Genomic DNA, 12512 nt, shown 5'->3' with positions numbered 1-12512 from the left:
TCTACGCACACCCAAAGCATGCATCTACACTATCGCAGGCCATTTTTCAGCGCACCTTAGTAAAAGGACCCCTTAGTAAAGAAGAGAGACTTATGAATATATGTTGAGCACAGGATGGGTGAAAGGATTATTGGAACAAGTGTTTTGAAATGTTGGGTTCAGAAGAGAAATATAGGGCCTTGAGATGCAGATGGAGAAACTTAAACATCAAACAGAAATGCATTAGAGTGCCAGTTAAGGAGCTCTAGGCGGGAGGATGGAGACCTTTGTTAAGAGAGAAAACATAATTAGAAACAACATCTGGCATGTGATGATGTTTCCAAGCATCAAAATCTTTTTTTCCCCTAGAGGAGCAAGGCTTCTGGGTTGAAGATACTGATTATCTGAGGACTCATTTCCCTTATTTAAGCCACCCTATCTGATCAACACATTCCAAGTCAACAATGACAATTCTTCTTTGCAGGCATTAGCAAAAACTGCTGCAAATGTATGAATGCAAAGTACCTGGGATTAGTCTCTACTGCGCATTTGCGAGTGAGTACGGTCACTCGCCGTTTATATGTTTGATCAATGACCATTTTAGTAGCTGCCTTCTGGACCAACTCCAACCGGTTTACATATTTTTGAAGGTGCAATACAGAGTACACAGTACTCCAAATGAGATCTCACCAGAGACTTATATAAAGGCTTAAATCACCTCCTTTTTCTTGTGGGTCATTCTTCATGTTTGATGCTGCTTTTAATTCCTAACTTGTCACCTGCTCTTAACCTTATCTTGTCTTCTTCTCTTCAATAGTCCCCTTTCCCTATGTGTCCTATCTGTCTGTCCTACCCTTATCTCTTATTTGTCCTGTCTGTCCTGATTTAGATTGTAAGCTCTTTTGAGCAGGGACTGTCTTTTCTTCATGATCACTTGTGAAGCACTGCGTACGACTGGTAGCGCTATAGAAATGATTAGTAGTAGTAGTATGTTTCATTTAGTCAAGATCAGGAGGCGGGGCTGGTGGTTGGGAGGCGGGGATAGGGCTGGGCAGACTTGTACGGTCTGTGCCAGAGCCGGTGGTTGGGAGGCGGGGCTGGTGGTTGGGAGGTGAGGATAGTGCTGGGCAGACTTATACGGTCTGTGCCTGTGCCAGAGCCGGTGGCTGGGAGGTGAGGATAGTGCTGGGCAGACTTATACGGTCTGTGCCTGTGCCAGAGCTGGTGGTTGGGAGGCAGGGCTGGTGGTTGGGAGGTGAGGATAGTGCTGGGCAGACTTATACGGTCTGTGCCAGAGCCGGTGGTTGGGAGGAGGGGCTGGTGGTTGGGAGGCGGGGATAGTGCTGGGCAGACTTATACGGTCTGTGCCAGAGCCGGTGGTTGGGAGGCAGGGCTGGTGGTTGGGAGGTGAGGATAGTGCTGGGCAGATTTATACGGTCTGTGCCAGAGCCGGTGGTTGGGAGGAGGGGCTGGTGGTTGGGAGGTGAGGATAGTGCTGGGCAGACTTATACGGTCTGTGCCTGTGCCAGAGCCGGTGGTTGGGAGGTGAGGATAGTGCTGGGCAGACTTATACGGTCTGTGCCTGTGCCACAGCTGGTGGTTGGGAGACGGGGCTGGTGGTTGGGAGGCGGGGATAGTGCTGGGCAGACTTATACGGTCTGTGCCCTGAAGAGCACAGGTACAAATCAAAGTAGGGTATACACAAAAAGCTGCAAATATGAGTTATCTTGTTGGGCAGACTGCATGGACCGTGCAGGTCTTTTTCTGCCGTCATCTACTATGTTACTAAGTATATTTTCTTTCATGTTTTATTTTTGCTGCTGATTTTAGATAGACGTTGTGTTCTTGTTATATGTTTTGAAATTTTGCAGTGAACAATGTGAAGCAGTTATACGTACATATTAATTTGTCCATGGTTTTCTATCCAAATCAAATACATGTCAGAAGCTACAAGGGGAACTTGACACAGGCCAATATTTTTACACCAGACATATGCAGGTAAACCTATCCCAGAAAGTCAATTTTACATTCTTGTTCTTTTCCAATAAATAATTGTGCCAGGTTCTAAATATAATTTATATTGAAATCTTTTCAATATTTCCTCTTCAGATGAAACAGAGCAAACAAATGACACAAGAGAACCAAACCCTTGTGACCGAGTTGATTTTGCTGGGATTTTCAGACTTGTCTCTGCCGTGGCAACATTTCCTGTTCTCTCTGTTTTTGATTCTCTATACCCTCACCCTGCTGGGAAACATGATCATCTTTGTGATACTTACAGTTGACCCTGGCCTCCACACCCCCATGTACTTCTTCCTCAGGAACCTGTCTGTTGTAGAGATCTGCTTCATCTCTACCACTGTCCCCAAGATGTTGGTGAACCTGCTAATTGAAAACAGGAGTATTTCCATCCTGGGCTGTGCCACGCAGATGTATTTCTTTATATTTTTTGGAGTCAATGAGTGTTTGTTTCTTGCTGCTATGGCTTATGATCGATATGTAGCGATATGCAATCCCTTGCATTATACAATGGTAATGACCAAAGAAAAGTGTGTTACGCTAGCAGGGGTACTGTGGGTTATAGGGATGGTATTTTCTGCAGGTCGAACAAGTTTCATATTCACTGTACCCTTATGTAGGACAAATGTAATAAATCATTTCTTTTGTGACATTCAACCAGTTTTGCGTTTAGCATGCATAGATACGTTCATCAACGGTCAAGTGACCCTACTATCTGGAGTCCTACTTGTCCTCCTTCCCTTTTTGTTAATTGTTATCTCTTATATTTATATCCTGTCCTCCATCAGGAAGATCAGCTCTTCTGAGGGCAGAGAGAAAGCTTTCTCTACCTGTACAGCTCACCTGACCTCCGTAACACTCTTCTATGGAACGGCCCTTCTGACTTATTTAAAGCCTCGATCTGGTTATTCGGCAGAAAGGGAGAGACTCTTTGCCTTGTTCTATGCTGTGATCATGCCTATGTTGAACCCCATGATATACAGTCTCCGAAACAAAGAGGTGAAAAAAGCTCTAAGAAGAAGAATTTGCAGAAATATGCATGTACAAGGGTTGAAAAGCACTTAGGGTGAATACAAACATGGTACTATCGAACCATGAATTATCTCAGAAGCATATTTATACTTCATCTTTCAGAAATTCACTCAAAGTGGATAACAAGAACATTGTTGTAATTACTAAAAATGCAAAAAAAAAAAAAAAAAAAAGGCACACAACTGCTTACAAAACAGTAGATGAAAAACAACAAAGCAGTGGAATCAAATGTATTTATTGGAACAATACCCGACGTGGCCACGTTTCGCCCTCAGGCTGCGTCAGGGGTATAAACTATTAAAAACAAACAAAACACAAGTATAAAAACATGTATAACCATACATATTAACAATGTCATAAGCATGATTCAACTAATAAAAGGCAATTATATAAAAAAGAGATTCAACATATATAAAACAATCCTTTAAGAGTTCTAAAAAAACATGTCTAGACATACATGATATCATCTGTAAAACAAATATTTATAATTATCATTAAAATCATACATCACATAAAATATTTTATCAGAACATCTACAATTACTCATATCACATTTATAACTCTCAATAAAAAATGTTAAGATCATACAATTAGAATCAAAACATTTCAATGAAGAGGGGAAGAAATTTCTTTATACATACCTATCAAAAGTGTATGTAAATATATCATACACACTAGTAGTTCCAAAATCTAGTTCTACACAGATATAAAAACAAAAGATAAAAATATCATCAGACAAGAAGTATATCTAAATGTGCACAAAACCTTGATCTTAACATTTTTTATTGAGAGTTATAAATGTGATATGAGTAATTGTAGATGTTCTGATAAAATATTTTATGTGATGTATGATTTTAATGATAATTATAAATATTTGTTTTACAGATGATATCATGTATGTCTAGACATGTTTTTTTAGAACTCTTAAAGGATTGTTTTATATATGTTGAATCTCTTTTTTATATAATTGCCTTTTATTAGTTGAATCATGCTTATGACATTGTTAATATGTATGGTTATACATGTTTTTATACTTGTGTTTTGTTTGTTTTTAATAGTTTATACCCCTGACGCAGCCTGAGGGCGAAACGTGGCCACGTCGGGTATTGTTCCAATAAATACATTTGATTCCACTGCTTTGTTGTTTTTCAATTACTAAAAATGCAGAAGTATATAAAATATCACGAAGGCATGAGAAATATAGATTAAAAATGACAATGAGGCATATTTTCAAAGCACTTTGGGAGGCTAAGTTCCATAGGTTTCTATGGAACTTTGGGAGGCTAAGTGCTTTGAAAATGAGCTTGAATGTAATTCAAAATAGTACCTAAAATGTGAGGATGTGGATGAGGTTAGATCAATAGAAAGAAAAACCAGGGTTCAAATCCCCTCTCTGTCATTGACAATCTTTGTGATCTTATTAGATTTACAGTGTCTCCCACCACCTCCTGTACCCCCTTAAATTCTAAGTTCTATAGACAGGGATATCTGCTGAAACCAGGTGTAAGTGCTGGTACATAAGTACATAAGTACATAAGTAGTGCCATACTGGGAAAGACCAAAGGTCCATCTAGCCCAGCATCCTGTCACCGACAGTGGCCAATCCAGGTCAAGGGCACCTGGCACGCTCCCCAAACGTAAAAACATTCCAGACAAGTTATACTTAAAAATGAGGAATTTTTCCAGTCCATTTAATAGCGGTCTATGGACTTGTCCTTTAGGAATCTATCTAACCCCTTTTTAAACTCCGTCAAGCTAACCGCCCGTACCACGTTCTCCGGCAATGAATTCCAGAGTCTAATTACACGTTGGTGAAGAAAAATTTTCTCCGATTCGTTTTAAATTTACCACACTGTAGCTTCAACTCATGCCTAAGATAGATACGCTAAAGACAAATTCTATAATTCCACATTGTAATGGAAGATGTAAAGGATTGCTTTTCAACCCTGCTTTGATTGTTAATGAACTCTGAAATCTTCTGTCTTTGACTGAAAGTAACTTTCCTTGTAAATACAAAAACAAGTTGGAAGACAAGAATTAATTTGGTATGCAAAGGGGAAGATGGTTCTTGTTTTCGGAGTTCAGCTTGGCCACCTGGACTTGGAAAACATGTGACCACGTTCCCACAGTATGGATTGTTCACTTAAACAGAGAAGCATTGTGTAATTTTCCTTAGCTCTGAACATGAGCTCTGAGCATAATAAAAGGGGGGGGGGGCTTGTTGCGTCCATCTGTGAGTGGACGCGCTATGCAGAGGATCTGTTCTTGGTCCAAGAAGGTCCTGGCTCTCGCTGTGAACCGGGGCCCCCCCCCCCCCCAGCTGATGTTAAGAGCCTGGATGATGTAAGGAGCAGTGATGATTGTATGTATAGTGTATGTATTGCTTCCTTTCCTGGTCTATGAACTCTTTGCATTGCTTAGATGTAGAGACCAGTGATGTAATGATTGTTTATGATCATTGTGTGTATATAGCTAATCATTGTATATACCTTAATCATTGTAGAATTTAGCACCTCTAATAAAAGTTTCATTTATCTAATAGGAATCCAAAAGAATCCACGGAAATTATTGAGTAGTCTGTGTCAATGAGACAGGCTGTAAATCCATAGCAGTACACACATGCAAATCTAAGGAATGCCTGTGACACACTCTTGACCATGCCCATTTTTCAGATCTGTGTGAATTGGTTATAAACACTCAATTATTGATATTCCGCCGTTCATTATTCAATATGTTTATAGCCACATTTTTGATGAGCAGGTAAAGTTGGGCACCAATTTTTGAGTGTCATGTATAGAATCACATCCTAATAATGGTCACCCCAACCTAGAATTGAGAAGAAAAACCTTATAAGGTGCCTCAGTTAGCCTAAGAAGGTTCCAAAAGGTTACTCTTTTTAGACAGCAGTTATAAGTTAAATTACAGCTTAATGTAATGGTTTAAAATGTTTATATATTTATTGAATTTGCCTTAATGATGAGATTCACCCAAGGAATATAATAATAATAATTATTATTTATTACATTTGTACCCCACGCTTTCTCACATACAGCAGGCTCAGTGTGGCTTACATTGTAAAAGAAAGCATCTTACATGGTAGAAAATAAAGCAAAACAAGAAAATGCAGGAAGAGTATCATAAACTGTGATGATCATAACTACTTACATAATGGCCATCTTATCATTTAGTATGCAATAATCATTAGCACACACTAAATCTTTGAATGGGCTGTGTTGACGTCACTATAAATAGGAGGGGGGTGGGTAGTGCATCTTAGTAAAAGGATCCCTTTGTTATTTTTTTTTTTTCCATTTCAAGTAAATAAAATTTATAACTACTACTACTACTATTTAGCAAATCAAAGACAACATGAAAAACATTGAATAGAGTGTATTATTTCCTTCCATTATAAAATTAAATGTCTAAATTGGGCATTGATGCATTTTGAGTCTTGTTATTTCCTTGTCATTTATAGGTTGTTTTTTTTTTTATCTTGAATGTAAGATGAAAATTGTAAAACAAAAAATGTACACACCCTTGAAAGGTATCATGAAATGTTTACACATCTCCTCCTTGCCTATATATATTTTCTGGTAAACAATTCCTCTATGGTTCATTTGGATAGTTGAAAAATCAAGTTAATACTCCACCTCCCTTGTATTCTCTCTCCAATATGCCTTCAACTTTAAATGTTGTTTCTTGGTCCTCTGAACTCATTCCCAAGAGATTAAAGTACAGGCGTCCCTGACATCCTGCTTGCCCATTTAGTTCAACTGAAATGATTCATTAATTGCAACCAATTTTGTTCCCTTTTTTGTCAGTTCCTTACTTACTCCCATGTACCTCATCCTCTATAATTGGAAAGCCTTTTTAAAGCTATATGTCATCTAGAAGGTTAACCCAGAGTAACATGGTAGACAAGACAAAAGGATGCTTTTATGATGAGGTGATAGGGCTACTGCCAGGCTGTCCCAGGAAAATATTTTTTAGTTTCACGTGCCAGTGGGCGGGAAGTGGGTGCTGCCCGGTTACTGCCTAGCCCTGATCACTTCCTAAATAGCAGGTGATAAAGGCTCCAGGAGTAGATGGCCACACAGCAATTTTTAAAGTACCACATGGAGTTCAGAATTTGCTTTTGCAAAAGACGAGGCTAACACAGGAGGTCTTCCACATCGCGGCTGTCCTTTCTGACAGCCTCGCTCGGTTTTAAAGATTTTTTTTTCCATCTCCTTTCTCGGAGGCATTGGAGATATATATATAAATTTCATACTATTTACACCCAAACCTCGACCCCTGAGGCAGGCGTTATTTTACGCCGAAACACGGCCCACGTCGGGTCATTTATCAAATAAATACTCCTGTCGTCTCATTCTTGAAGGCCCAGTGTTGCTTTTTTTGTTTGTGTGCTTTTTATGTATGCTGGCTACCCTCTCTGTTTGGCTTTTAAAGTACCACATGACCATTTACTGCCTCTTACCCACGGTGGTAAAAGGTGTCTTTGGCACATGGCAATCCCACACGCAAAGACCACCCTTACTGCCGCTTGGTAAAAGGACCCCAAAGATTTATAGGTGTATAATGAGCACAGGATAGGTGAAGAGATACATTGAGAAAAGTGTGTTGAAATGTAAGGTTCAGAAGACAGATATAGGACTTTGAAAGACAAATGCAGGAACTTAAATGTAAAGACGAAATGTATTAGGGTTGTCTGTTAAGGGACTCTAGGAAGGAGGACGCAGGCACATATTAAGAGAAGAAAAAATAATTAGAGACATATGGCATGCAGTGATGTTTATAAACTCAACATAACCTCTTTATCCCTTGAGGGAAAAATCTCCAGAGTAGAAGCTATCAATTATCTGAATTCTCACTTCCCTTATATAAACCAGCCTATCAACACATTCCAGGTAAGCAATATACTGTTTCTTCTTTACAGGCATTGACAAGAGCATCACAGACTAATATTGGCAAGGCTTTCATGGAAAATTTTGAATGGAACCCAAATCGATCATCTTCCAATATTCGGTTATCTTCCAAAAAATGCTATACCAATTGCATCTCTGACATATTGAAGTGATAGATCATGCAGCGTTTTTTGGTTATAGCCAGGTCTAGCCTTGAAAATACATTCATTTGTCTATGCTTTTAAGTCTTAAATCCTGGCTTTCTATATTTATACTCTTGCTGATTTAAACCATTCATCTACAATTTTTCTTGCTCTTCCGTCTTTGTTAATTTACAAGCTGCACACAGTAGACACTGCTGTTTAATATACCTGGAGAGCAATGCATGTTTTAGTTTTAAGCAGTAGTAGGTGGTAGTGATGGTGATAATTATTAGAAAGTATAGAATACTAGTGATATTTCAAGCTATTATACTTGCTAGATGTCTATCCATAGGTTAGGATAGGAAAGATTCATGCAACCAAAAACCACTCAACCATAAATAGAAGCTTTTTAATATCTTAGAGCAGGTGCATCTCCTGTTTCAAGAAACACCTTCTAAAACCACACCATAAGCAGCAAAAATAAATGAGTCTTTACTAACTTCTTAAAGTTTTGAAAACTCATCTCTCACATCCTGTAGAAGATGGTTCCACTGTACAGGAGTCAACCCCAAAAATGTGCATTGTGATTCATACTGCAAACTATTGCTCAAATTGTGTACTCTATTACGGGCTGCACAAGTGCATGTGAAAATCGACTACAAGTTTTAATAAATGGAACAAATAATTGTCAATGATCCTTAAAAAGTCTGGTAACGTTCGACAAAATTACTATGTGTCAATAGAATCTCAGCCTATATGGAAAAAATGGAGACATTTGCGTGCTATGGCTGGTCAAAGCATTTGTCTGTCTCTTTCTTGTTCTCCATTCACCTTTGTCTGTTTCTTTTTCTAGTTCTGTGAAGGATTATGTTCTTCTACGAATGTGTTTTTCAACAGTAGAAGTCGTACATTGTATTAAATAGAGTTATGGATATTTTTGTGATTTTCCATTAAAATGATATTTGTGAAAAAAATCTACTTTCCATGATGTATAAGTTGTATCATAAACTGATGTAAATAACAGAATTTATGACAGCATTACTTCAAGGAATATTGGGTTTTCCTCATTACGTCATCTTTGGGTTAAACGGACCAACAGATGACACCAGAGAATCAAACCCTAGTGACTGAGTTTATCTTGCTGGGATTGTCAAACTTGTCTCTGCCAGTTCAATGTTTGCTGTTCTTTCTGTTTTTGAGTCTCTACGTTCTGACTTTGCTGGGGAACATGCTCATCTTTTTTATTCTAACAGTGGACCCTCACCTTCACACCCCTATGTATTTCTTTCTCCGAAACCTGTCCATCTTAGAAATCTGCTTGATCTCCACCACTGTTCCCAGGATGCTGATAAGCCTTCTTATCAAAGACCAGAGTATTTCTATCCTGGGCTGTGCCTTGCAGATGTATTTCTTTCTCTTCTTGGCAACTGTGGAGTGTTTCTTTCTGGCCGCCATGGCTTATGATCGCTATGTCGCCATATGCAACCCCTTACATTATGCAACAGTCATGACCAAAGGGAAATGCAGCATGCTGGTAGGAATAGTGTGGGTCACAGGGATGCTTTTCTCAGCAGGAAGAACCAGTTTTGTCTTCTCTCTACCGTTCTGTGGGTTGAATGTTTTAGATCATTTCTTCTGTGACATTTCACCAGTTTTGCGCTTGGCATGCTTAGATACCTACACCAATGACCGAGTGACATTGATAGCAGGGGTGATCATTATTGTCTTACCCTTTTTGTTAATTGTGGCCTCTTATATTTTCATCCTGTCCTCCATCAGGAAGCTCAGCTCCTCTGAAAGCAAAGAGAAAGCCTTCTCGACCTGCTCAGCTCATCTCACTTCTGTAACACTGTTCTATGGGACGGCCATGCTGACTTATCTACAGCCTCGCTCCGGCTCTTCTGCAGATAGGGACAGGGTCTTTGCCTTGCTCTATGCCGTAGTGATGCCCATGCTGAACCCAATGATCTACAGCCTCCGAAACAAGGAAGTGAAAGGAGCCCTGAAAAGAAGATTCAGCAGGAGTATGCATGTGCAAGGACTGTAAATGGCACCAATTTGAGGGAACATTTTACTGAGCTGCAGTAGAGCTAATACGTGGTGCATACCAATTTGACACTACCGCCCAGGTAGTGCGGGTACACAGCAGTGATTTCAAAGTTAGCCCATACTATTTCCTATGCTGGAAAATATTTTTCTAATTTCTACAGAGGGGAGGGAGCATTCCCTGTGGTAATTGGCAGCGCAGCCACGTTAACTGATTACCGCACACGTAGTGTATGAATCCTTACCGCTATGTCACTGGGTGGCGGTAAGTCCTCAGTCTTTAAATAGCCATGTGCTACTTTTAATTTTAGCGCACGGCCATTTACCTCCCCACTAAAAAAAAGCCCTTTTTCCCAACCACAGTAAAATATTACTTAGCATGCGCCAAACTCACGTGTCTAAAGTACTGCAGGCCACTTTTTACCGCAGCTTAGTAAAAGGGCTCTTGAATTTGCATGTACATCTTGCTACACATTATTCTATAACAATGTGACCCAAATCCTATTGTGCAACCCAAAAGGGACCATGGCCATGGGAGGTGCATGGGTGGATCAGAGCCATTCCTAAAATTAATGTGCAGCGTTACTGAATAACAAAGTTGGTGGATGGAATTACACCTGGTTTCTGCAGGCGTAAGTCCTGGCGTCCAAATTTGGGTGCCAAAATTGGCACTCAATGCTATTCTATAATGGGTGCTTATCGTTGACTGCTCATTATAGAATTAGCATTGAGCACCATTTACTGAATGTAGACCATAACGAGCTTCTTTCACAATATGAACTAATTTTTTTTTTTTAATCTGGCATTATAATTGGCTACAGGGAAAAGATAGCCAACCCACTCATAAGCAAGATCGAGATAACAGCAGGATAGGTTCCACAAGGAGCAAAACAATACAAATGTAATCAATCCTCGTAATTCACGTGTTCCACATTCATGGGTTCGCTTATTTATGTAAAATAAAAGACTAACACATTTTGCGCTGTTCATGGGCACCTCTTGGTTATTTGCAGCCATGCGCAGAAGGCAAAAGGGTTTAAGATTCTCAGCGTGAAGCATCGGGATGGGGCTCAGCAAGACAACGCTGCCTCCTTGATCTCACAGATATCACTTCTGTTAAGACGTGTGTTTGTGAAGCGTCCTTTAATGCATATTTTTACGGTTTGATGCTATTTTTGATTTTTTTTTTAATTAGTAATTGCATCTAAGCACATAGTACATTTTATAGAGTGGCTTTTATACAATACATTTTAAATGTTGTTTTTATATGTTTTCAGTATTTGTTTTTAACAGAAGACACTATATATTGTGCTTTTACAAAGAAAATAGTGTATAAAATAAATGTATACAATACACAATGAAAAAAAGTAAGCTGTTTTTTTTACAAGGACGGTCCACAAAATGATGGGCCCCTTTTACAAAGTGTTGGTAAGCCCAATGCGGGCTTACCACTCGCTAAAAGGAAGTACCACCGGGCAACCACAGCAGTCCGGCGGTACTTCCCACTCCCAGCATGCCGTCATATCCGGCACTACAAAAATATATTTTTTTTTGCACCACCATATGTACCCAGCAGTAATCAGGCAGTGCCGCATGCTGCCCGGTTACCACCGGGTTAGCGAAGGAACCCTTAACGCCAACCCAATGGGTGGCAGTAAGGCCTCCCCTCTCTGAAATGACTATGCGGCAAGTGCTTTACATAGTAACATACATTGAGGGGCATAATCGAACAGAAACGCCTATCTCCATGGGCGTTTATCTCCAAGAACGGGTCCGTGAAGGGGCGGACCCAAGCGTATTTTCGAAAAAATTAGACGTCCATGTTTTATTCGCCAAGTTGTGAGCTGGGCGCTTTTGCTTTTCAGCAATAATGGACAATGAAATCGCCCAGCTCAAAAACGAATAAATCCAAGGTATTTGTTCGTGGGAGGGGCCAGGAGTCGTAGTGCACTGGTCCCCCTCACATGCCAGGACACCAACCAGGCACCCTAGGGGGCACTTTTACAAAAACAGAACAAAAGGTAAAAGAGCTCCCAGGTGCATAGCACCCTTCCCTTGTGTGTAGAGCCCCCCAAATCCCCCTCAAAACCCACTGCCCACAAGTCTACACCATTACTATAGCCCTAAGGAGTGAAGGGGGGCACCTAAATGTGGGTACAGTGGGTTCGGGGGGGGGGTTGGACGACTAAGCATTAAGCAGCACAATTGTAACAGGTAGGGGGGGATGGGCCTGGGTCCACCTGCCTGAAGTCCACTGCACCCCCTAACAACTGCTCCAGGGACCTGCATACTGCTGCCAGGGAGGTGGGTATGACATTTGAGGGTCAAAACAAAAAGTTGTGAAACATCATTTTTTGTGGTGGGAGGGGGTTTATGACCACTGGGGGAG

At 40.2% G+C, this 12512-nt stretch overlaps 2 protein-coding genes across 2 annotated transcripts; both read left to right on the top strand.

The window, feature by feature from the left end:
- The first annotated feature begins 2088 nt into the window (after positions 1-2088).
- Positions 2089-8996, top strand: LOC115457184 (olfactory receptor 10A4-like). The gene is made up of 3 exons (XM_030186609.1): positions 2089-3026; positions 5085-5100; positions 8931-8996. The coding sequence occupies exons 1-3, from the start codon at positions 2089-2091 to the stop codon at positions 8994-8996; spliced, it is 1020 nt and encodes a 339-aa protein (XP_030042469.1).
- Positions 8997-9176: 180 nt separating this feature from the next.
- LOC115457942 (olfactory receptor 10A4-like) lies at positions 9177-10124 on the top strand. The gene has a single exon (XM_030187657.1). The coding sequence runs from the start codon at positions 9177-9179 to the stop codon at positions 10122-10124; it is 948 nt and encodes a 315-aa protein (XP_030043517.1).
- The last annotated feature ends 2388 nt before the right edge of the window (positions 10125-12512 follow it).

Source organism: Microcaecilia unicolor, chromosome 14 (assembly GCF_901765095.1).
Source record: "Microcaecilia unicolor chromosome 14, aMicUni1.1, whole genome shotgun sequence".
Lineage (NCBI taxonomy): Eukaryota > Metazoa > Chordata > Amphibia > Gymnophiona > Siphonopidae > Microcaecilia > Microcaecilia unicolor.
Note: the sequence above shows the minus strand (reverse complement) of the source record. Positions and strands in the feature narration are given on the sequence as shown.

What these genes read in the sequence shown, in the direction of transcription:
- LOC115457184 (XM_030186609.1), top strand. Translation starts at nt 2,089, where the DNA reads ATGAAACAGAGCAAACAAATGACACAAGAGAACCAAACCCTTGTGACC.
- LOC115457942 (XM_030187657.1), top strand. Translation starts at nt 9,177, where the DNA reads ATGACACCAGAGAATCAAACCCTAGTGACTGAGTTTATCTTGCTGGGA.